The sequence below is a fragment of the Petaurus breviceps genome, unplaced genomic scaffold, assembly GCF_028583685.1.
Source record: "Petaurus breviceps papuanus isolate PSGF00001 unplaced genomic scaffold, PetGlider_PUasm1.0 100, whole genome shotgun sequence".
Lineage (NCBI taxonomy): Eukaryota > Metazoa > Chordata > Mammalia > Diprotodontia > Petauridae > Petaurus > Petaurus breviceps.
The window spans coordinates 7,265,943-7,292,350 of NW_027185573.1; the positions used below are offsets into that span (position 1 = coordinate 7,265,943).

At 40.9% G+C, this 26,408-nt stretch overlaps 1 protein-coding gene across 2 annotated transcripts in view; it reads left to right on the forward strand.

The window, feature by feature from the left end:
• Window positions 1-26,408, forward strand: part of LOC138170670 (adhesion G-protein coupled receptor D1-like) — a 476,753-nt gene that overhangs the window by 372,663 nt on the left and 77,682 nt on the right. For both annotated transcript variants that reach the window (XM_069100393.1, XM_069100969.1), the window contains one exon: window positions 8,420-8,486. In XM_069100393.1, the coding sequence (XP_068956494.1) occupies window positions 8,420-8,486 (67 nt within the window). The remainder of the gene's footprint in view (window positions 1-8,419; window positions 8,487-26,408) is intronic.

The window sequence follows — 26,408 nt, forward strand, 5'->3', positions numbered from 1 at the left end:
AAGAAGAAGAAGAAGAAGAAGAAGAAGAAGAAGAAGAAGAAGAAGAAAGAGGACGAGGAGGAGAATGAGGAGGAGGAGGAGGAGGATGAAGAGGAGGGCAGGGAGGAGGATGGGGAGGAAAAGGAAGGGGAAGGGAGAGGAGATAAAAAGAGAGAGAAGGGAGAGAAAGACACACAGAGGAGATACATAGGAAAGAGACAAATAGAGGCAGATATATACATAGCTTAATCAGGCATCAGTTTTCCTTTTGAGGTAATCCTGAGCTCCCTCAAACCAGATTAGATGCCCTTAACCTTCAGCCTCCCCCTGAGTCTGCTTATAAGAAGACAGACACTCGCACAGCTGAATCACACTGCAGAAATCCTGTTATGGGAAAAAGCCCAGTCAGCCTGATGAAAAGCTGTTGCTGGTCCTGGAAACCCCAAGAGAACCTAGTTCAAGTTACAGCAACACCTTCACGTGGGCTGAGAGAATCTCATTTTGGGGAGCAAACTTTGGTTATCTGATGATCTGCTTAAGGGATAACAAGTGCAGCCAAGCCTTGGAATTGGAAGTCTGCCTGTCCTGGGGTGTGGGGGTGGGGTGGGGAATTTGGCTCCTCAGCCAAGCCTTACTTCTCAGGCCCTCTTAGGATGATGCTCCTCCCTCCCCTCTCCCTCCTTCCCCATTTGTCCCTTGGTTGCTGGGTGACTGTTGAGCCAGGGGATTGGCAGCCAGACAGCAGAATGCTTTGTTCCCCTCTTTCGGGCTGTGGAGTCCTCATTTCAGGAGTGGGAAGGAATTGCTAGGCAGTCAGTGAGCTGACTCATTGCCCATATTGAAATCCCATCTCCATGGCTTTATTTCATAACATAGATTTCCATTCTGGGCCCAGAGCTGGGAATTTCGCAGCTTTGCCTATGTTGGAGTCTAGGTATGATTGGAGGTGACTGTTCTGAATAAGATGGGTTTGGTTAAGTCTCCCTTTTTAAGTTAAGTCTCCATGGCATTTATTCACATATGCCATGAGGGATACAGAATTTTTGGCCTAGATTTCTTGGTCTCTTATCCCTTTGACTGTGTCTAGGCCCTCAAACAGAACTATGGCAGTCACTCCAGAAAAATCGAAGAAAATAATCATCACTCTTCCCCATTCATTCAGATGAGTGCCATGGCTTTACTGGTAGCATGTGTGGACAAACTTTTAGATCATAACATTGGCTTTGAGTTGGAAAAAAACCCTACCACTAATTAGCTGCAAGATCTTGGCCCTCTCCAGGACTCAATTTATTCATCTGTGAAATGAGGGAGTTGGACTAGATGACCTCTGTGGTCCTTTCAAGGTGAACATAAGAAAAAGCTCAACTTTTCTTCTCTCCCAATTCTGTACTCCTCCCCTCCCTTTCCTTCTACGTTCTCTACTATCTTTCTTAGAATCATAGATTTAGAAGGGAACAGAGAGGTTAAGTAAATTTCCCAAGGCCAAGGTAGTGACTGAAGCAGGATTTGAACTCAGGACTTATGATACTCCTTCCCTTCCCTTGCCTCCCTTTCTTTTGCCTTCCTTTCCCTCCACTACCATTCCCTTTTCTTCCCTTTCCCTCCCTCCCCTCTCTTTTTTCCCCTTCTCCTTATATACAATATACAATGCTATCCATGGGTGCTGTGGAAACTACAGAGGTAAATAAGCCCTCATCCTGCCCTCAAGGAGCTTATACTCCATAATAGAAGATAGCAGATACACATATACACATGCTCACCCACCCACACCCACACATATGTATATAATTTCAAGACAGAATGTATAAACTCAAAAGAGGGATACATATGGAATTCCAGAAAATTTCAGGGAGGGTCTCACCCAATGGAGCATAGTTGAAGGCAGTGGTGTGGTTGGGAGAGGGAAGGGATATTTTCACAGTGGAGGTGGATTGGAGATAGGACCTGAATAATGGTTAGGAATTTACAAATCTTCAAGAGTAATAGCCTTCTCAAAGGCCTTAGCTAGCTCCTCAGTTATTAGGTAAAGGAACTACCTTATTAAATGCCCAGTTTAGGACTGAACAGAGGCTTGGGCATAGGTAATTATAAAAGACCCAGGAAGAATGCCTGGGAATCTATCCTAGGCTTGTTCCAAATTCTCGTGTTGGATAGAGATGGATAGAATCCTGGGATATAAGAGTTAGAAGTCCACTCAGACCCTTTCCTCAACATGAATCTCTTTTACCACATGAAGCTTTCTATGACTTCCTTGACAAATAGTCTTTCAGATCTGCTTTGAGACCTTGAGTGAGCAGAGCCCAGCACCTCGAAAAGCATCCCATTCCATATCTACACAACTCAAATTATTAGGAAATTTTTCTTTATATCAGTTTTTCTTTAATTTGCATTTATGTAATTCATGCTGTACATTTTGGGGGTACCAAGTAAAAAGATCATTATGACAATGCTTGGTGTACAAATGGATCTATGGAATTCCTTTCCACACGTGGTGGTCCCTGAGGGTTCCATGGCACACAGATCGGGAGCTCTTGAGTTAGGGGATTTCTAAAGTCTACTATAGCTCCAAATGCTTTACTCTCAGTAGTTGGGATATTTGCCTTACAGCTACTTCCTTTTTTGTTGGTCAATCAACAACACACCTACTGTGTGCCACATACTTTGCTAAGTGATAGGGTAAAAAGAAAGGCAACAAATAGTCCCTATTCTCAAAAAGTTCACATCCTAATGAGGGAGACAATGGGCAAAGAAGAAATATAAGAATACATCAGAGATTATCAATGAAGAGAAAGCCCTAGTGTTAAGGGGGATTGGGAAAAGCTTGTAGAAAAGGGGATTTTAGCTGGATTCAGTGTATTGACAGGAGAGGAAAAAATTGTAATAAGACTTAATGACTTCTATCATCATTCTCAAGAAAGTAAAGAGAGGGTGATGGTGTGTGCCTGCTTGCATGAGCGTGTGTGTGTGTGTCTTTTTGAGTTAATCAGAAAACTGCCGATCAATTAATGCACCCTCCCAAACAAGTTAATGAAATTATAGAAAGTGAGTGGTTGGGGCGGCCAGGTAGCACAGCAAGTAAGAGCACCTGCTCCAGTGTTGAGAAGACCTGGAGATCGAATCCTGGGCTCAGACACTTAGCACCCACCCAGAAACACCTGGCCGTGTAACCTTGAGCAAGTTACTTAACCCCAATTGCTTAAAAAAAAAAGTGAGTGGTTTCATAAAGGAAGTGAAAAGATGAACTTTTGTTACCTCTTTAGGAGGTAGGAAGACACTCTCCTTGATGGAATTAGAAGGCATCTGAGTCCTTCCCTAAGAAGGACTGACCACACTCTTAGTTGTCTTTTAAAAAGTGAGATCAATTCTCTGAGCAGACAGTAGAAGCAACTGAAAGAGGTCTGATTTCTGGCAGCAGGAAACTAGGTGGTTCTTCCAACTACAAAGGAGGAACCCAACTCGTGAGAGGGCATCAATCTTTGCTGTCAATCTTATGCCTCTAATGGTAGGCAGTGGGAGTGTAGGGAGTTGATTTCTTTCACCTCCCATTGACCATGGATTATTATAACAGACCTACTTACTGATTAGGAGACATAATATTCAGCATGAAGCTGGCTCAGAAAAAAATAGTAACCAAGACAGGAGACACCCATGAGCAATGTGAGCTCTGGCATCAGAAGAGAGCCAGCTTTAGCCTCGAGAGAGAGGTTGAGCTGGCAGTTGGGAGAAGAGCTGGGTAGAGAAGCAGTTCTAGGTTTATCAAATCAGTGACTTTCCAGAAGATACTATGTACATGATAAGGAGGTGGGAATAGGGGAAGTAGTATTTAAGCAAACCTTGTAGTATGATGTAAATGTTAGCTATTGCAAATTGCAGAGATGGTAGTTATCTATCCTGGTAGAAGTAATATCCTCCTGAAGCTCCAATGAAATCATAGGTCCAATATCAGAGTCAAACACTTAGCAAATAACTCTAGATAACAAATATCTATAAAATATACAATTAGACTTTGAGCGTTCCCTTCTGGCTTACCCCGGTTGAAAGAATTACTTTCCCCAAATGTCTAAAATCTATTAGGAGAGCAACTCGTCTGAATCACAATAGTAGAGTTTTGACTTGAGAGCATTTTCCTTTTTTTTAGTCTACCCTTAAATATTCTATTGTAACAATTGGGAAGAATTGTGTGTTTAGGGCTGTTGACTGTGTGTTCACAGCAAGCCAATAACTGATTCGAACACCTACCTTGCCAGCAAATTCTCTATTTGGCTTTCTTCTTTGCAAGCTTGAAGAGCTAGTCAAGCTGAATGTTCTGGATGTATACCACTTTCCCTGGGACATGGGGTGGATGGCCACCTATTTGGTGACATGTGGATTTTAGGAAAATGAAGTCAAAGTGAAACACACATTTGTTCAGGGTTATTTCTCTCCGACAGGTCATATTTTCCCTCAGTCTTAGCACATGATCATGACCTGAAGCTGCAATGAGTGATGGGGCCAGAACCTCATCTCTTCCCTCTCTAGTTACCACTGGAACCTCAGACAGTAAGGCTGGTGAACCACAGCATGCTTCAATTACCAAAGAGAATCAGCTCTCGAGACATATTGAAGCCACATGGCAAACAAAATAAAAAGAGAATGCCAATATCCCTCAAGGAGGGATCTCAAGATTGTAGAAGTAGGACTGGACCTTGGAGATCTTTGAGTCTAACCTTATTTTATTGACGAGGAAACAATCCCAGATGGGTTATGTCTTGCCCAGGGTTGTATAGCTAAGAAAAATATGAGGATGAATTAGATCCAGGTTTTCCTGATTCCAATTTCATGATGCCATCCTGCCTCCAAAGGATTTTAGGTAGTCTGTATATACTTGTATAGTAATTGTTGTCTCCTCTGTTAGAACGCAAGCTTCTTGTAACTGGGGAGTCTTCCAGTCAGTGTATTTCTATCCCCAGTGCCTTGGGACTTGACACTGACTGTATATGGGAGATGAGAGAGAGTGAGACATAGGGGAGGACCTGAATTTTGTGAGTGTGGGTGACTGGGAGAATGGTGACGCCCCTGATAGTAATAGGAAAGGTAGGAAGAGGGGAAGGTTTGGAGGAGGAAGACAATGAGTTCAGTTTGGGACATGTTGTGTTTAGGGTATCTATAGGATAGTTTGAGATATTGGATAAGTAGTTGGAAATGCAAGACTGGAAGTCAAGGGAGAGGTTAGGGCTAGATAAATAGATGGGAGAATTATTTGCATAGTGATGATATTCAATCCATGGAAGCTAAAGAGATCACCAAGTGAAAGTATATAGAAGGGCGAGAGAGGAGAGTCTAGAACAGAGCCTTAGGGTATACCTACAATGAGAAGGGATGACCCAGGAGAAGCTCAAGCAAAGGAGGATGGGAAGCACTGGTTAGACAATTTGGGAAAGATCCAGTGGACATCGGTGTCATGAAAACCTAGAGAGAAGAGAGAATTAAGGACAAGAGGGTGAGCTAAGTGTCTAAGGCTACAGAGAGGTCAAAAGGATGAGGCTTCAGAAAAATACCCTTCGATATGGATTTGAGTGACTTGCCCAAGGTCACATAGTAAAATATGGGGGGGGGGCCAAGACTTTGAGCCTGGTTTTCTATCTGGTACATTTATCCCCATTAAATTCCATCTTATTACATTCCACTCCCTTTTCTAGCCAGTCAAAATCTTTCCTGATCTGACCCCCTTATCTAATGTGTTTGTCATCCCTCCCTGCTCTTCTCTGCTCTCTAATCTATACCCTACCCTATCACCTGTGCTCCATTTGGCTCTATTCTCTTGGTATAAGCATTTATTAAGCGCCTACTAGGTACCGAATACAAGGTGAGGCACTGAGGTTTAAAAATGATCTGCATTCAAAAAGAGCTGGGCAGCTGGCAAGGGAGATGCAGTCCCAGCAATATGGTGGTGATCCCTCTGTCCTCTGTTCTGGTCTGACCACATCTGGAATTTAGTGTTCAGTCTCAGGCACCACAGGTTAGTGAAGGCAGAGAAAAGCTGGACAGCATCCAGAAGACAGTCATCAGCATGGTGTTGCCTCATTTTGGGATGTTTTGAAGCATCTGGGACTGTTTAGCCCAGAATAAAGAAAAATGATGGGGCAGCTAGTTGGTGCAGTGGACAGAGGGTCACTGGGCTTGGAGTTAGGAAGACTTGAGTTCAAATCCAGTCTCTGACACTTAGTAGTTGTATGACCCTGGGGCAAGTTATTTAACCCTGTTTGTGTTGGTTTCCTCATCTGTAAAATGAGCTGGAGAAGGAAATAGCAAACTGCTCTAGAATCTTGGCCAAGAAAACCCAACAAACCTAAATGGGGTCATGTGGAGTTGGACACAACTGAAACGACTGAACAACAATCACAACAAAGAAGAATGATGGTCAAAACTGAAAAGACTTCCACGTGCAAGGGAGATTAAATTGCTTCTATTTGGCCCCAGAGGCAGAACCAGGAGCAGTGTGGATGATGGGGTCCAAGGGTGCATGAAAGTTCCAGAATGGAAACTTCAGGCCTATTGTGGGAAAAAGTGCAATTATTCCATGGCAAGCCCTCCTTGTGAGCCTACCATGTTTCTTAGGCCTCCCTGGCCTTTCTGTAAACAAAACCACACAGACACATTCACAAGACCCCAAACTGGAGCTGAGAAACAGCAGGTGATATGAGTTTATACAAATCAGCTAACTACAATAGCAAAACACCCAAATCGCAGTAATTTCTAACCAGTGCCTTGTAGCTAATAACTGTCGTCTTAGGCACTCAACCAAGTGATAAAATCCATTACCCGTCCTCAGCCAGTCGAATTTCTCTCTGGGGCCACATCAGCCCCTCCTCCCTGCTCCAGTCACTCAAAAATTGCAACAGCTTGAAGGAAGAAGATTCTGCATTTCCGTTAAGAACCAGGGTCATATCAAGAATTCCCATAAGCCTAGTCTGTTCCTCTGTAGAAACCAGATTTCAAGTCAGAGTAATGATGACACATTTATATATGGGGTTATTTGTGAGTACAAAGCATTTTCCTCACAATAGGCCTGGGAGGGAGGTGAGGATTTCTACTGTTATACCCAATTTTTTTACATTAGAAAATTGGTGCTCAGAGACAGGAAGTGACTGGTATACAGGTCTGACCATGTTGCTCTCCTGCTTAAAGCTCTCCAAGGCTCCCCATCAAATACTAACTCCTCATGCTTCAGTTTAAAGCCCTCTACTATATGGATCCCATTTCCCTTTCCAGATATCTCACATTATTCCTCTTCATGCTTTCTCCTATCCAACTAACCTGAACTGTGAGGGCTCAGTTCATTACACTACCTTGCTGTCCTAACAGCTTTTTAGGAAGTCATTCCACCTGGGCATGGTTGGCATATTTGTATTTCCTAATAACAAAGGAGCTGAAGTTGGTTGATTGCTCAAACTTAGAAGTTCTGAGCTGGAGTAGTGTTAAGTTCAGAGGATATCTGTGGTATTTGGCATCAAGATGAGCCCATGAGAGCAGGGGGAGCCAGCAGGATGCATAAGGAGGGGAAAACTGTCCCAGGTTGGAAATGGAACAGGTCAAAGCTTCCTTGCCAATCAGTAGTGGGATCAGGTCCTTGAGTGACCATTGTACTTTCAGCCTGTGCAAGATAGGGATCCTCAGTCCCAAAAAAAAGAGAAAAGAGAAAAGAAAATTAAAAAGAAAAAGAAAGGAAAGGAAAAAGAAGTGATTCAGTTAACCCGATTTTGAGAGAGGGTTAGGATGCCACTAATTCTATGCCCATGGTTAACTAAAACATATCAGTCTTGAGAGGTTCAAAGCATGGTTGCCAACAGTTACCTTTGTTCCTTTTTTCCTCTTCCCTTTAACCCCTCTCTCCCTCCCAATGACTGAGGTTTCACCTGACTATATACAACGCTTCTACCCCACCACCTGCCCCCCTTGCCTAGATTGCTTTCTTTTGTCACCTCTGCTTTGCAGAATCCCTGATTTCCTTCAAGGCTCAGCTCCAGCAGGTATCTCTGGTTGGGAGACCTTTAGCGTGTCCTAGCTAAAAATTCGTGGCCTCCAAGAGTACCTAGTTTCCACTTTGTATGTGTATTATTTATACCTGTGTATATGTCAATTCTCCCATTAGAATGCAAATTTTATAAGGGTAGGATCTGCTCATTTTATTATGTTGTATTATACTGTACTGTATTGTACTGTACTGTATTGTATTGTATTTGCCTTTATCTTCTCTGTGTTTAGCACAGAGTCTGGCTCTTTAGAGTGTCTTATCTCCCCAAGACAGATTGTGAACATTTAGAAGGCAAGAACATTTAGAAGTCTTCTGTTTCTTCTATGGAGACAGGTAGTAGGCAGTCAGTAGATGTTTGTTGAATGAATGATTGAATAAATGAAAATTGAAAAAATAACCACTTTCTTCTGCTTTGAATTTTTGCAGGTTCTCCACTTGTGATCTGTATCATTTCTGTATCTTCCAGCATGGACAACTATGGAGAAATTTACAAGTAAGGATGATAATGGATGCTTTATTCAGAATTTGGTGATTTGTTGGCTTTATGTAATGCCTTTCCTGGGAATCTGCTCTGAGAGTTGCTGAAGCACTTTTTGGAAGGTGACTTCTCCTCTTGAATGACCTCTGGACACTTTTGCAGGACAGGGCATCCAGGATCAAATCCATCCACTTGTTAAAAAGTTTCTTCTCCTCCAAGGTCCTCCTTTCTCTGTAAACCTTTTTTAATCTCTCTAGCTAATAGGTGTCCCTTTTCCACCAATATTTCTTAGTGTAGGAAATCTGGATCTACAAATTGCACCTTATATTATATTCTACTTATGTATTGTTGGTCATCATTCCTCCATGAGAGAATAAACTCCTTGAATGCATTAGTGTTGCCATCTTTAAAAGGCAGTGAGGTTTAATGGCTAGAATTGTGGACTTGGAGCCAGGAGACCTGGCTTCAAATCCAGGATCAGATGCTGACTAGCTATAAGACCCTTGGCAACTCATAACTTTTCTTGCTCTTAGTTTCCTCAACTGCAAAGTGAAGATTGTAATGGGTAACCGAGAGAGCAAGACAGCAAAATCAATTGTAATTTGATGGGAGTGTTTATTAACTGGCCGATGACTGCCTCTCAGAGGGAAAGACAGTAGCGAGCTTTCTTTTAGACATAATTTTATAGAAAATGTGGTTGCTAGCAACAGAATATGTTTCTAAGGGGGTGAAGTGCCTTTAGCTTTGTTTCTATTGAAGCGAAGCCTTCTCAGTATTATTCTTATTGAAGCAAAGCTTTCTCAGTATTATTCTTATTGAAGCAAAGCTTTCTTAGTATTATTCCTATTGAAGCAAAACAGCCCTGAATCCATGGGAATCTGTGGCATGTTTCTAGCAACACAGGTGAAACATTTCTTTACTATTGGGGCCTATTAGGTGGTTTCCAAGGAACCTAGTAGGGGTCCCCTCTAGTAGGTTTAAGGGGGCTTTGGTGTATAATTTCTGGTGGGCACTTCAGAGATCAAAACGTTTAGATAGACAAAGTATCTATTAAGCACTTGCTATGTAGGTATAATCATAAAGTCATATACATAGTTGGAAAGCAGCTTTAGAGATCATGGGAGATGGGAAGCATCTCAGAGATCATTAAGTCCAACCTCTTCATTTTACAGAAGAAACAAAAGATGAAAGAGTCAATTGGTCAATAAGCTTTTATTAAGCACCTACTGTGTGCCAGACACTGTGGTGCTGGGGATACAAAAAGAGGGAAGAGACCCAATGTTTGCCCTTAAGGAGCTCACAGTCTAATTAAGTGACTTGCCTAGAGTTACAGAGTGTCTGAGGGTATAATAATACTGCCTCATCTACATAGTCCAATAGTTATTGTTTCTCCGTTTTTCAGTTGTATCTGCCTCTTTGTGATCCTGTTTGGGGTTTTCTTGGCAAAGATTTTGGAGTGGTTTGCCATTTCCTCCTTCAGGTAATTCAGGTAAAACAGATGATGAAACTGAATCAGAGTCAAGTGACTTGCCCAAGTGACACATCTAGTAAGGTCTGAGGTCAGATTTTGAACTCAGGAAGATGAGTCTTCCTGACTCCAAGCCCAGCACTAACTGCCCCTAGTCTAAAACCTTCATTTATAAAAATGATATTAATGCCTTTTGATTTTCACATTGCAATCATTTCTAGATATTCACAACCCTTAAAATGGAATCTTCCCTTCTAGCAAAGAAAAGCAATTAAGCATAAATTACTAGTGTAGTAACTCTATCTGACTCTGTGTTCAACATTTTGTCTCCAGAGATCCTCACTTCTCTGCCTAGAGGAGGGAGGTATATTTCATTATCTGTTCTCTGGGACCAAGATCAGTCAATGAATGAATGAAAGAAAAAAAAATAGGAAAAAGCATTTATTAAGTACTAACTGGGGATACAAATAGAAAATTAAAAAAAAATGACAGTCCCTGTTATCAGAGTGCTTATAGGCTATTTAGAGGAAACAGCAGGTAAAAAAGAAAATACAGCTGGAGGGTAGATGGAAAGGTCCAGAAGTCCTAAGGGTAGATGACAAACCCATGGGTCAGATAGCATATATCTGGGGGTCTTTGCAATCATGGAGTTCAACTTCCTTTTAGTCCTTTATTTTTGATGTGATTGCAGTCATTATGTATATTGTCTTGGTTCTACTTAGTCCACTCTGTATCAATTCATGAAAATCTTCTCATCTTTCTTTACTTTTTCATATTCATAATCTCTTACTACACAGTACTCCATCACATTTATATGCCACAGATTGTTCACCTATTCCCCCTGATGATGACTCCTACCTCTATTCTTTTTCCAGTGCTGCTATGAATATTTTGGCTCATGTGGGTTCTTACTTTCTGTCTATCTAAGACTTTCTTGGAATGTATTTCTATTGGTGGGATCCAATATTGGTGGGATTGGTGGGCATAACAGTGTATTTCTATTGGTGGGATCCAAATCCCTCATTTTAGGGAAGAGGAGATTGGGAGGGAATGTCTTGCCTGAAATCCCATAGGGAGAGTTTGGATGGCTGGTACAGTTTAGATATAAACTGCAACTTAGAAAACCAATGTCAGAAGCAGTATTTTAATCCATCTTCCTGACTCTAAACCACTACCTCTAAATGAGACTTGAATTTTTTTTGTCTTGACTTATGATTTAATTGGATTTCTCTTTACTGATAACAAATGATACAGAACCATGACTTGTTTAGTAACTTGGTGCTATAGGCAGCCTGTCATGGGTACTAGAGGGTAACCCTTCAAAGGGGGTATTGTCAAATCCTCTCACAGACACTACTGGCCATGTGACTACCAGTCAGACACTATAACCAATCTGTGCTCCAGGCAATGCTCCAAACTTAGTAAATATCTGGTACATCATAAACACTGTTGGACATCAAAGAATGACATTGAGCCAAGCTCAAGTGCCATTAGATAAATATAGAAAGTGTCTTCACTGGTGGGACCCAGCTGCAAGGCATGATTACTAGACAGAATTCTAGCAGAGTGTCCCACATATGACTGACCCCATAGCTCTGTCCTTACTCTCCTGACTTTGTCCAGGGGGACATTTAGTTATAGAAATGAGGCCAAGAGGAGTGGCTTATATACCCTATTTTATAGGGCTTATAGTTCATCAGTGTTAGCATCTACAAGGCAAAGAAGGCCATTGAGGGGACAGTGGTTCTTGGGGGGCATATTCTAGCTTTTTTATCTTTCCAGGAAACATGTAAATAAAGAACCAATTTGAACCTGAATGTTTAGGTTTTCATTAATAAAAACTTTTTTAATTAAAAAAAATAGGGCAACTAGGTCTCATAGAGGATAGAACCATGGGCTTGGAGACTGGAAGATTCATCTTCCCGTTTTATATCTAGCTTCAGCACTATCTATGTGATCCTGGGCAAGTCACCTAATCCTGTTTGCCTCAGTGTCTTCCTCTGTAAAATGACCTGGAGAAGGAATGGGGAAGCTAGTGGATAGAGCACTGAGCCTGGAGGCAGGAAGACTCATCTTCATGAAATCAAATCTAACCTCAGACACTTACTAGCTGTGTGACCTTGGGCAAGGCACTTAACCCTGTTTACTTCAGTTTCCTCAGCTGTAAAATAAGCTGGAGAAGGAAATGGCAAACCACTCCAGTATCTCTGCCAAGAAAACCTCAAATGGGGTCATGGAGTCTCTGAAAAGACTCAACAACAGTAATTGCTATGATGTCTCTGGGTATATGTGTATGTGGATGAGTGATATGGATACCAATTCAGCATTCTGGAAAATAGAATCTTTAGGGAAAAACCATTCTGTTATTTACCCATGGCCTCAAGGTCAGGATTTGCATTCTACAGCCACCTCTATAGATTTGAGAGTTCACACTAGCACACCCACCCACCCAAATTAGAGCACAAAGACTCTCCTAGAGTAGGACTCATTCCGTATTTGCTGAATGAGTGAATGGAGGCACGTGTGATGTCCAGTGGGCATGATCTGACTGATCTCTGCCCTCCCATTGCTGGGCTAATAAACCTAGGATTCTCAGTGTCCTTGAGACTGCAGTTTGAAGGGAGTGGGAAACAGAAAAAGATGGTGAGCAGAAGGCTGAGCCTGTACTCACTAATCTATAGTACTGAATTGGGAGTGAGAGGGGCTGGGTTCGAATCTTAGTTGGGCAGCTCCCTTCTCTTGTGACCACAGGCAAGTTGTTTTAGCTCTCTGGCTTCAGTTTCCCCTGTGATAAAATGAGGGAGTCACATTAGCTGATCCCTGGGATCAGCTAATTCCAACTCTAAGTCCATCATTCTGGTGCCTCCAAGGAGCCCGGGTTCCTCTCTTTAAATCCAGGAATTCTTTTTCTCCCATTTCTCTTCTTCTTTCTCCTCCCCACACCCAGCCTTAAAATAAAACCGAAAGAATTAGATGAAGTGCTCTTTGGAAAGTCACAACTCTTCTGCTGAGTTGGGGCTGATAGTATGAAAGGGAAAACATCACTGAGACTGTTTAAGAGAAAGCTTTAAACATTTTTATAGCTTCAGGATACAATGTTTTTTCAGCTGAATTGCTAAACTGGGAGAAATCTAGCCTCCCCTACTTGAGAAGCCCAATTTGCTGCAGATTAAGCCTTTAAAGAAAGCATTGTGTGGAATGAGGCTGATTAAACATGCCCATTGTTCTACCGAAGCCTCTCTTTTCTATACTCCACATTTTTAGAACTGGAGCCCTCTAATTAAAATGAGTGTTTTCCTTCTGAGATACACAGCTCTGACACTTCCCTTGACACACCGTTCCAGTCCTTAGCTGAGCCTCCTTCACTGGGGCTGGTACCTTCTCTGCTCCTCATCCCTGGGCAGGGGAGCTCTTTTAAGCATCCTTGCTCAGGGTCTATATCATGGATCATACACTTAGAAGAGAAGGGAATTTAGAGGCCATTGAGATCAACCTCCTCTTATGTGGAAACAAAAGACCAGAGAAGGAAGTGACTTATCCAGGTCACTCCCTGCAGGATTTGAACCCAGGTCATCACATGACTCCAGATCTATCAGCCAGATATCCTCTGATCTCACTGTGATACTCTACCTCTGTTAATACATGTGTTTGTGTGTATGTTTTTGTATGTATGTATACATACATATACATGCATACACATATCCCTCTTCCCTCTAAGCTGGGGGACTTTAAAAGCTACCTCTTGTTCAGTCGTTTTCAGTCTTGTCTAACTCTCCATGACCCCATTTGGGGTCTTCTTAGCAGAGATACAGGAATGGTTTGCCACTTCCTTCTCCAGCTCATTTTACAGATGAGGAAACTGAGGCAACCAGGGTTAAGTGACTTACACAGGGTCACACAGCTAGTCAGTGTCTGAGGTCATATTTGAACTCAAGTCTTCCTCTCTCCAAGCCTGACACTCTATCCACTCTACTACCTAGCTGCCCTAAAGGTCATCTATGCCTCTCCTATTTTGCAGATCAGGGAACTGAGGCCCATGGAGATTAAAGGGCTTGTGCTAAGTCATACACATGAGGAGGGATTTAAAGCCTAGTCTTCAGGCTCCAGGGCCCATGATCTTTCCATTGCACCACTGTCTCATCCCTGGAAGCCCTGCTTCCCATTTAGGTTTCAGCTGTTAAATGGAAAGACTTCTGTACACCTGGAAGTCCAGCCTTTGGACACTGAGTGCATGTGCCGGAGCAGGAGGTGGTGGTAGAAATGTTCTTCCCAAACTTATCATCTTTGGAGACAGCCTGAATCAGAATTAGTATTTTTCAAAGCAAGATCCACAGATGCCATGTGCATTCCTTTGAAATTGGTTCAGGACTGTCATTCGGAGACGTGGGATTTTTCCTCCCTACCTCTTCATGCTCTGGTTGAATAAATGTTGAAGGAAACCTTTTACTCATTGTGCTCACCAGCTTTAGAACCTCATTACTTCTCCTAAGAGGACTCAGGATCTAAGAGAGCTGTGGAGAGTGAAGGGACAGGAAAAAAGTCTTCTTGGTATTAATGCAGGTGTTGTTGTCATTCAGTCTGGTGTCTGACTCTTATTGACCTCATTTGGGGTCTTCTTGGCAGAGAAACTTAAGTGGTTTGCCATTTCCTTCTGCAGCTCATTTTACAGATGAGGAAACTGAGGAAACCAGGATTAAGTGACTTGCCCAGGGTCATACAAACTAGTGTTGGAGATCACATTTGAACTCAGGTCTGCCTGACTCCAGGCAGGACACTCTATCCATGGTACCACCTAGCTCCACATGAGTGCAGATACCACTCCCAGTAATGGAGTTATCAGGAAAATTTCCATCCTTATTTCCTTCTGTTACTTTATTCCTTATGTCTCTAGCATCGACATTGGAGGCAAGAAGAGCGCATTAGAATTGTACTGTTCCTCAGGCACAATATTTCATTTTCCCATCTCTAGGTCTTTGCCTAGACTGTCCCAGATGCCTGGAATGCTTCCACTCCCTCTTCACCTCCCTCCTCTTAAAACCCAGGGTTTCTCTAAAAGCATAGTTCAAACATTAATTCCTTACATGAAGCCCTTTCTAATATGATAATGAGTAAATAATAACAGCTATACTATAATAATAATAATACTAACAACAATAGCTAACATGTATATAGTGCTTTAAGTTTTGCAAATCACTTTAATAAATGTTATTATAATTAATCTTCACAACAACCCTGTTAAATAGATACTATTTTATCCCCATTTTACAGAGAAGGTAACTGAGGCTGAGAGAAGGTAAGGTGACTTGCCCAGGGTCACCTCACATAGCTAATAAGTATCCTAAGACAGGAATCAAATTCAGGTCTTCCTGACTCCAAGTCTGCCTGTGATACCCATATGGTATCACCTCCTCTTGAAATAACCTTAAATGAATGAATGAGTGATTGAAAAAATGATTAAAGGCTCTGTGCCAATTTGTATCCTGTAGAATACAGATTTTTTTTTGAGGTCAGACACTGCTTCATTTTTGGTTTTACCTTCCCAGTGATTAGCATGTGGTTTGGTACACATCAAGAGCCTGATAAATGCTTATTGGTTGACTGGGCATGGTGGTACATGCCTGGAATCCCTGCTGTGGGGGGCAGGCAGAGGCTGATAGGTAACCTGAAGTCCAGAGTTCTGAGGTGCAATAGGGTTGAAGTTGTTTGGTGTCCATAGTAAAGCTAGTACCTGGTACTAAATCTGAATTCCCCAGAACTGAGGGGCCATCAGGCTACCTTGGCCTAGATCGGGAACAGAATAGGTCAAATATTCTGTGCCAATCAGCAGAGAATTTGGATGAATAGTAATCACTGCATTTCTAGCCTGGGTGAGAAGACTCAGTCTCAAAAAAAAAAAAAAGATTATTGGTTGATTAACTGTGTGACCCTATGTAAATCACATAGCTTTGCAGAATCTCAATCTCCTTAACTGTAAAATGGAGATAATACATTGGGATGCTCTGAGGCTCAAATGAGATAATATCTGTAATGTGTTTAGCAATCCTTAAAGTCCTATATAAATGTAATCTGTTTTTATGGCACCAGCTGATTGGAGACACCCAAGGACCTCAAGGGTGGAAAAAATAGGTAAACACCTTTAGTTTTCAGGGAGCCATGATATCCTGGAGAAGTCTAGGCTTTTAATATTTCAGGAGTGCTCCAGAAGCAGCTGGCATGATAATGGATCCATGGTCCTTTCCACCATGCTCTTAGTCAAACATCTTCTGAATAATGCTAACAGCATCTTGACTGTAGGAGAGTCCAGAACCAACTGGCCTGTGTGACCAACTGCTTACCTTCCCTGAAAACTCATTAAGAAACCACAAAACAAGACCTGCAGTGAAGCAACATAAATTCCCTTCCTAAATTGGACCTCCTTTGGTGCTATTTGATGGAAATTCAGTTTTTTCCAAGCAAATCACCCCCTTTGTAAATTAAAAGACTTCATACAGTTCAGACAAGCCCCAGGCCCCTCTCAGCTCATTTTTTTTCCTCTTAGGTTTCTGATCACACTGCTAGTTAACTTTGGGGTATTGGAATTCAAATCCAAGATCCTTGAATTTTTTTGATCTTGTCCAATGAATGGATTCCTTAGCTAATAACCAACATTTTATATAGTGCTTTAAAGTTGGCAAACACTTTTCATACATTATTTCATTTGATCTTCACATTAGGTGCTATTATCATCCACATTTTAGATAGGGAAACTGAAGATGAGAGAGGTTAAATGATGTCATTCCATTTTACTCCATTCTGTCCCATTCCATTCTGTTCTATTCTACCCTTTTCCATTCCATCCCATCCCATCTTATCCCATCCCATTCCACTCTATTCCATTCTTTTTGGTTCCATTCCATTCTATTCCTTTCAGTTCCATTCTGTTTCATTCCATTCCTGTTCAGTTAAATTCCATTTGTTTTGATAAACATTTCTTAAGTATTTTCCATTGCAAAGCCCTGTGCTTGAAGCTGGGAATAAAAGAGTGAAAAAGAAGCAACCATGACTTTCAAGAAGCTAACCGCCAACTTGAGCTATAAATGGTGTGTGCTCAAATCAACATCATAGAGATAGTATGATAGGGGTGAAATACAGGCATCAAAAAATGTAATATGAGAAGACTGGAGGAAAGATCACTTTCAGTTGTGGAGATAAGGGAAGTCTTTGTGGAAGCAATGGCCTCTGAACTGAACCTTGAATGATGAGGATTTCAAAAGGAAGAGATGCAGAGGGAGGGCATCCCAAGCTTGGGGGATTGTTTGAGTGAATGCATAGAGGCAGGAAAGCAGGAAAGATAAGGGTGGGTTGATGAGTGACATTTATTGAACACTTTAGGATTTACAAAGTACTTTATAAAATATGTCCTTTTTCTCGAAAGCTAGTAAATCACAGATTTGTCACTTAAGGGACTTTAGAAGTCACACAATACATTCCTTTGCTTTTATAGATGAAGAAACTGAGACCCAGTGAGATTAAGTTACTTGTCCAAGGTCATGTAGACAATAAGTACTAGAGTTAGAATCTGAAGCTCAAAACTACCTTGTAAAGTATTTATTATGACTACCATTTTATAAGAAAGAAAATAGAGGCTTAGAGGTGTTAAGTGACTAGTAAATGTCAGAGGCTATATTTATGTCCAGTCTCTTAACTCTAATTTCACTGACTTTTCTCCACTATACCAAGCTTTCTCTTTTTTGTTTTTCATATTTATTATTTGTTTAGTTTTGGCATTCTTTTCTTTTTAAATTTTGAGTTCCAAATTTTCTTCCTCCCTCCCATACCCTCTCCCACTCACTGAGAAGGCAAATGATATGATATCAATTATACATGTGAAGTAATGTAAAACATTTTCATATTAGCCATATTTTTATAAAAGCAAAAAAAATAAAGCAAGTGAGAAAATTATACTTCAATTTGCATTCAGAGTTCATTAGTTTTCTCTCTGGAGATGGATAACATTTTTTCAGCATGAGTCTTTTGGAATCATCTTGGATCATTGTATTGATTAGAGTAGATAAGTCTTTCACAGTTGATCATCATTATGGCATTGTTGTTACTGTGCACAATGATCTCCAAGTTCTCACTTCACTTTGCATCAGTTCATATAGGTTTTGCCCTGTTTTCCTGAAACCACCACTCTCACCATTTCTTATAGCACAATAGTATTCCATCATGATCATATGCCATAATTGAGTTATCCATTTCTCGTTTGATGGGCATCTTCGCATTTTCCAGTTTTTTTACCACCACACACACACAAAAAGTTGTCATAAATATTTTCCACATGTATGTCCCTTTCCTTTTTCTCTTATCTTTTTGGGATACAGACCTAGTAATTGTATTGCTGGATCAAAGGGCATGCATGGTTTTATAGCCCTTTGGGTTTAGTTCCAAACTGTTCTCCAGAATGGTTGGACCAGTTCATTATACCACCAACAATTCATTAGTGTACCTATTTTTTCCCTCTTCTCCTGCAGCATTTGCCACTTATGATAGATGTAAGATCATACTTCAGAGTTTTAATTTGCCTTTCTCTAATCAATAGTGATTTTGAACATTTTTTCCATATGATTTCTTCTTTGGAAAACTGTGACCATTTATCAATTGGGCAATTATTTATTTTTATAAATTTATAAATTTAACTAAGTTCTATACTCATATATTTGAGAAATGAGGTCTTTATCAGAGAAACTTGCATCAAATTTTTTTGTAATTACTTCATTGTCTATGGTACCTTTTAGCAAAAATGTAGTTTCCCTGATTATCCCTTTTAATTAGGTCTATTTTTGCTTTGTCTAAGATCATTATTGCTACTTCTGTTCTTTTTACTTCAGCTGAAGCATAATAGACTCTGTTACATTCCTTTATTTTAACTTTGTGTGTGTCTTTCTGTTTCAAGTGTATCTTTTGTAAACAACATATTGTTGGATTCTGATTTTTAATCCATTCGGTTATCAGCTTCTGCTTTATGGGTGAGCTCAATCTATTCACATTAACTGATGATTACTAACTATGTATTCCTCTCAATCCCATTTTCTTCCATTTATTCTTTTTTCTTTTTATCTTGTACCTCCTTAAAAGTCTTATTTTACTTCTAAGTGCTGCCTGTCTTAATCCATGTCCCATTATCATCTCCCCAACTTTCTCTGGTCCCCTTCCCCACCTATATATCTCTTGACTAAGTTACATTTCTATACACAAGTGTGTATACATATTCTTCTCTCTTTCAACCAATTCCAATGTGAGATTCGAGCATTTCCTGATATCTTCCCATTTCCACCTTTACTTTAAAAAAGTTCTTTCTTGTGCTTCTCTTTTATGGAAGAAAAATCTCCCCATTTCACCTCTCCTTTCTTCCTTCTCCTACTGGATTTTTCTTTCTCATGCCTTCATTTTTTTAGATCATTCCAACAAAATTAACTCACATCCATACCATCTACCTATATAAACTCCTTTTAACTGCCCTAATAATGATAAAATTCCTAAGAGTTGCATGTGTCATCTTCCCATATAGGAATGTAAGCAGTTTAATTTTATTGAGTCTCTTATGATTTCTCTTTCATGTTAACCTTTTTATACTAATCTTGAGTCTCATGGTTGAATATCAAATTTTCTATTCATCTCTGGTCTTTTCAACAGCAATGTTTGAAAGTTCTTAATTTCATTAAATATCTATCCTCCCCTCTCCCCTTCCCATGAATTATATTCAGTTTTGCTGGGTAGGTAATTTTTGCTTGGAATCCTAGCCCCTTTGTTTTGCAGAGTATCATGTTCCAAGCCCTCTGCTAGTTTAACATAGAAGCTGCTAAATCTTGTGTGATCCTAACTGTGGCTAGGTATTATTTGAATTTTTTTTCTGACTGCTTGAAGAATTTCCTCTTTGACCTTGAACCTCTGGAATTTGGCTATAATATTCCTGGGAGTTTTCATTTTGAGATCTCTTTCAGGAGATAATCAGTGAATTTTTTGAATTTTCTATTTTGCCCTCTGGATATAAGATATTAAAGCAGTTTTCCCTGATAATTTTTTGAAATATTCCTAGGCTCTTTTTTTGATCATGACTTAGTTAGTCCAAAATATCTTAAATAATCTCTCTTCAATCTCTTTTCCAGGTCAGTTGTTTTCCTGATGAGATATTTCACATTTTCTTCTATTTTTTCATTCTTTTGACTTTGTTTTATTGTTTTGTTATGTCTCATGGAGTCATTAGCTTCCACATGCCCAATTCTAATGTTTAAGGAATTATTTTCTTCAATGAGACTTTGTACCTGTTTTTCCATTTGGTCATTTTTTTGAAGAGTTGTCTTCTTAAATGAATTTTTATACCTTCTTTTCTATTTGGCCTATTCTGCTTTTTGTTTGACTGATTCTTGGTTTCTCATAGAGTTATTTGCTTCAATTTGGTTGAGTCTAGTTTTTAGCAAATTATTTTCCTCAGTTAGTTTTTGAAGCTTCTTTTCCATATCACACATTTCTCTTTTTTAATTTTTTTCATATGTTGGCATTTATTATTTAAGCTGAAGAACAGGTTATGAGTGGGGTGGGGCAAGGGAGGAGCCAGGGAGCCGAGAGCCTCTTGTCTGTGTCTGCTCCAGACAGGGTTGATCCTGATTTCTTAGCCTTGGTCCAGGGCACACAAGGAAGCACACGCTAAGATGAGGTTTCAGGGGTACAGGTTGAGGAAAACAGCGGGGGTGGCCAGAGTTACACATCCAGCCAGAGGCGGGCCTGGGATTTTCCTTGGATCAGCAACACCACTTCCTTTTGGGAACTGAAGCCTATTGATAAAGTCCCATCCCACATATTTCTTATAAAACATTCTTGTAGTTTAAGTCTTTGTGTTAAAGAATTCTTTCATCGCCTTTCTAACTTCTTGTACTTTGCTTCTAGTTTCTCTGAATATGCATCCAATTCATAAGCTGCCTACTCAAGAGCGGCTACCTGCTCCTCAATTAAAGTGATCTGATCTAGATAAGGCTGAAGGGCGGCATATTTCTGGTTTAAGTCCTTTAGGTTTCTACTTACGTTTATTGCAATATCTTTCATTTCTAGGTACTTCAAGCTAGGCAGTTTGTTCATATTTTCCAGAAGTTTATAATCTTCACTGGTGGCTGTCATCTCGCCCATCAGGTACATGGCCATTTTGGAGAACATATCCTGGCACAGCCCCATGTTGTCTGTCTCTGCAGGCTCCGTGGCCTCCTTGGCCTTCTCCACCATAGCATTGTCTAGGCTGGGGAATGGAGGAAGAATAAAGGATGGGGAGGGGTAGGGGGAGGGTGAGAGGGAAGGGAAAGGGGACAAGGAAGGGGGCAAAGGGGAAGGGTGAGCAGTGGGAGAGGAAGATGAGGGGAGAGGGTGAGGAGAGGGCGGTGGATCACTGTCGGGGCCAGGCCCTGCCCCCACATTTTTCTTTTTAAGGAGTTGTTTTCTTCATTGTAATGATTTTCTAATTTTGCAATTTTGATTTTAAGAGAAGTATTCATTTTATATTCTATCTCTCTAATTTGGTTTTCAAAGTTCTTTTTGAGCTCATCTAAGAATGCTTTCTGTGCTTGAGACCAGTTCCCTGTTGAGGCTTCAAATGTGGGTGTGAAGTCAACACTGTCTCCCTCTGAATTTGGTTCCTCCCTCTCACAATAGTAGGACTCCAGAGTCTTTGTCTTTGCAATCTGCTTTTTACCCATTTTGAGGCAGGGCCCTAGCCACGCCCTTCTTCTAGGGTTCCCAAGCCTTTACTGTTTAAAGTTATAATTACTACATTTTCAGGGTCAGAGGTGGGGGTGATTGGAGCAGCCAAAGTTCACTCTGCCATCCTGGTCCCTGGAAGTCCAGAAAGGGTTTTTTAAATTTCCAGGCTGTGGGTTGGTAGTCCCAGGAGTAGTTGCTGCCACTGCCAGGGGCCCTGCATTTGACTCTTACCCAGCTCTGTCCATTCCCAGCCCTGCAGTGATAGGCCTGGCAGTGGCCCTTGTGGTTGGTGAGTCAACTTGCCACCACATTGATCAGGCCTCATCTGAGCCTCTCCACGTCCTGGCATCCAGGCTTCTGTGCTGACTCCTGTCATCTTCCAGGATTCTGCTCCCCCTATTCTGCTTTATCAGATGTTATTTTCTTCAATATTTTTTGTGCCTCTTTTACCAAGCTGTTAATTTCCTTTTCGTAGTTTTCTTATATCACTTTCATTTCTTCCAAATTTTTCCTCTACCACTCATCTCTTTAATACTTCTAGGAATTTTTTTTTTTGGCTCCAATTAGCATTTTACTTTGAGGATCTCTTCAAAGCTGTTTATATATATATATAAATTTTTTTTTAAAGCAATTGAGGTTAAGTAACTTGCTCAAGGTTACACGGCCAGTTATTTCTGGGTGTGGTGCTAAGTATCTGAGCCCGGATTCGATCTCAGGTCTCCCAACTGTGGGGCTGGTGCTCTTACTCACTGAGCCACCTGGCCGCCCCCTTTTATTTTTGTTGTTGTTGTTTCTATATTGTTGTCTTGAGTTTATATCTTGGTCTTCCTTGTCACCATAAAAGTTTTTTATGTTCAAATTCTTTTTTTGTTGTTTGCTCATTTTCCAACCTATTTCTTGATTTTGAATTTTATTTTAAAATTTGCCTTTGCTCACTTTGCTGGGAAGTCCCTGTCCAAGGCTGCAGTGTGTGTGCGTGTGTGTGTTTGTGTGTGTGTGTTGCTATTTTCAGACTTAGGTCTGAGTGTCTGTAAATTTTTGGTGCTTTCAAGGCAGTATGATCTTGGGAGAACCGTGGTCACTGCTCTCCTGGTCTATGCTCTGGTTTTTACCTAGGAAGGACTCCTGGTTCCCTGAAGCCACAAATGCTAGCACTCATCTTTGCATTGGAACTGTGACCAAGGCCTTTTCTCCTTAGTTACCAACCCCCAGTGCTCCTCTCCTCTCTGCTACTACAACCCAGTTCTGCCATAAGCAATAGAATTGTCGATCAGTACCAGCTGCTACCAGCAAAGGGTCTCCTATAATCTCTTTCTGACCAGTTGTTTGACCTCCTTACTGTCTCTGGGTTGAGAGATCCCAAAGCTGCTATTGCTGCTGTGGCTGCTGTTGCTGCTACTATGTGTGTGGGCTCAGAATGGGCCTCTATTTCAGTCTCACAAATTTCACTTGCTGGCCTCTTAAGTTTTCTTAACCTGGAAAAATGTCTCAACCTGATTTTTCTGTCAGTTCTGCCACTCTAAATTGAATCCAGGCATTATTTTAAAGTTGTCTGGAGGGGAATGTTGAAAGAATTTAGCTGGGTTGCCTCTAATCCACCATCTTGGCTCTGCCACCCACAGTGCCCTGATGTGTGTATTTATGAGAGTGCACCCCGGGTTTATGTGAAAAATATTTTGTACCTATTAATCATACTATGCCACCTTAGTAAATCCCTTTGATAGAATGCAGTTGTCACAACTGGCATGACTATTAGTAGAAAATGCATTGGTGGGGACTTGTGAGCTATAAGATTGGAAATGGATACCTACAGAGTATCCCCTGGAACCCATCAGAGCTGTAGCCATACTCTGTAAGTGCCAGTGCAAGTTGGGGAGAATATCTCAGAGGGTATGTGTTGATGTACATGAATCCCAACTGGGCTTCAAAGCACTGAAAAGGTATAATTAAATTTATCCACTTTTCCCAGACCTATGATTTCATCTGTTTTGACAACAGACACTGAAGAAACTCTCAGCAATTTATAATCTTAGCGAGTTGCCTGGCCATGCTGAGGAGTTAAGGGACCCATTCAGTGTCATATATCCAATATGTGCTAGAGTGTAAACTTGAACCCAGGTGCCCCTGAAACTGAGGCTGGGTTTCTGTTTACCATTCCTAGAATAATAGTGGCATATACTTAGAGATAAATGGGGCCTCAGACATCATCTAGTTCTTCATTTTACAAATGAGGAAACTGAGTTCCAGAGAGCTTGCCCGGGGTAACACAGATCATGTAGCAGCATCATGGTCTCTGATGGCAAAGCCAATACTCTTCCACTCAGGTAGGCTGCCTTTATTTCTTCTTCCTTTTGTTGCTTTTTCTCTCCTGTGATACCTCTCTTCATCTCCTTTTTTCCTCCTCCTCATAGTGATGTAGAATATATAGGACCCTGAACTTGGAGTAAGGAAGAGCTCCTTTCAATTCTCCTGACACTTAGCTATGTGCCCCTGGGCAGTTTTTTCACCTTTATGTACCTCACATAACTCCTTAGGGCTTATCTGCTTAGTGTCAAGTTAAGATCTAAGTTAGTGGAAGGAATTCTCACACTGGGATTTCCATTCCCTGATCAATCTCAGATTCTTATTTTTGATGTTGGCCTAGAGGAGTCAGCAGTAAGTTAAAAGGGCACAGAATATACTCAATCATCAGACTTCACAGCTTTGGAAAGAAGCAGAAAATAGGGTGGGCAAACAGCCTAAAGTAGTGAAAAGAAATTATAAGAATTAAGTACATTTTGTCTTCATTAACATAAACTAAATGCTGAACAAGCTACGTCCAAGTGAAGGCCTTGACACACATCTGCTTTAATGAATAAATAAGAGTCCTTTGTAACCAGCCTGTTAATTGTTCAGAAATTGTGGCTTCAAGAGAGATTATCCCAAGTAGGCTAAACTCCCTTCCTTCCCCCGATGCCTGCCCTCCATTTTGGATATACTCCTGTAGCAGCAAGCACCCCAGTGTCCCCAAGGTGCCTGCTCACACAGGTTCTTGGATCTGCTTTGTTAAAGGAAAGCAACTCAAAATGGGTTAACAAGCTTACTTTAATCAGTCAGACATATATCGTTTACCTTGTTCAGGGGAAAAAGGTCAGCACCCCAAACTTCAAAATATACAGACAGAATTATCAAGACATTAACAGATCAAGTAGACAGCTTTCCAAACTGTCCAACCATTACATCCATACCCAGTCAACATCTGGGTTTCCACATCTGGGTTTTTCAAAGCCGGGGGACTCTCAACAACGGCTTCCCAGAATTCAGATCAAATCACAGAACACTTCTCAAAGTGAGTCCCGAAACAAAGCTACACATCAGGGCTTATATAGCCTTCTCCTGGCTCAGAGAATGTAACAACCTTATTGACTCACTGGCCAATCAAGAAGTATCAACTGAAAAACAAGCCTCCCACCCCAGGCTCCAGGTGCACTTTAGCCTAGGGGCAGGGAAGATCTTTAAGTTTGCATTTCCATTACAACTCCTACCTTCCTTTGAGTGGTGTTTCTTAGGATCATGGATCCAACAACATTTTGGAAGCAGAAAAAGACATATTGATGTGGGATATTAAAATGTTTGAGATGGAAGGGAACTAAGAAATCAGCTCATCTAAATCCTTTCCCTTACAGGTGAAGAAACCTGCCTAAGAAAGGACAGAACCTTGTCCAGTGTCACATAGCTAGTAAGCAGAACAGGAATTCACTAGTAGTACCCAGGCTTTTGGTTAAAATACCAATCCATGGTTCTTTCCACTAATGACAACACACATTTTAACTCTAACTTTATATTAGTGCCATTTGCATATTACCAGAGGCTGAATCAATTTTAAAATGGATGAGACCCCAGAAACCATCTTGTGTGTCTCCCCAGTTTATGGAAAGAACAATGATCTGGGTGCCAGAAGTTCTGAATTCTGGACCCAAATCTCACAGTAATCCTCTGTCTCTATGGGCATGTCAGCCCCTTCTCTGGGCTTCATTGGATCACAGATCTAGAGCCAGAAGGGCCCACTGAATCTGTCTAGTTCAACCCCCTCCTCTGACAGATGAAGAAACTGAGACCCAGAATGGTTGAGATTTACTTAAAGTCACATCAGTGGGAAGATTTGAATGGGACATTACAGTTTTCTGAAGTTAGTTGTATACTGGCCAACAGGCCACCCCTATAAGATGTAAGACATTGGGATTTTGCTCCTCTGAAAAATAATGATAGCTTTCATTCAGATGGGATTTTAAGGAGGATGGTAAAACAATTTACATATAGTGTACCATTTGAACCTCATAATAATCCTATGAGAGATCTAATATTATTATCTCAATTTTACTGATGAGAACATTGAGAATCAGTGAGGTGCCTAGGAACTACAGCTAGCATATGTCAAAATTCGAACCCAAATATTTCCATTTCAAATAATAGCTTACTTTCCATGTTACCTCTCTGTGCTATGGGCAGTGTTTCTTGCCCTAGCCCCTGGTGTGGCAAAAAGTTCCATAATCCTCAGCCTGGGCCCTTCTCCACTGTAACCATTTCACCCAGAAATTTAGGTAGCAATAACACATGGTGCCAGGAATTGCTTGTTGATTAGAGTTGGGAGGAATTTCATGAAAGGGTTGAGTACTTCAGTGTTCTTTCTTTCTTTCTTTCTTTCTTTCTTTCTTTCTTTCTTTCTTTCTTTCTTTCTTTCTTTCTTTCTTTCTTTCTTTCTT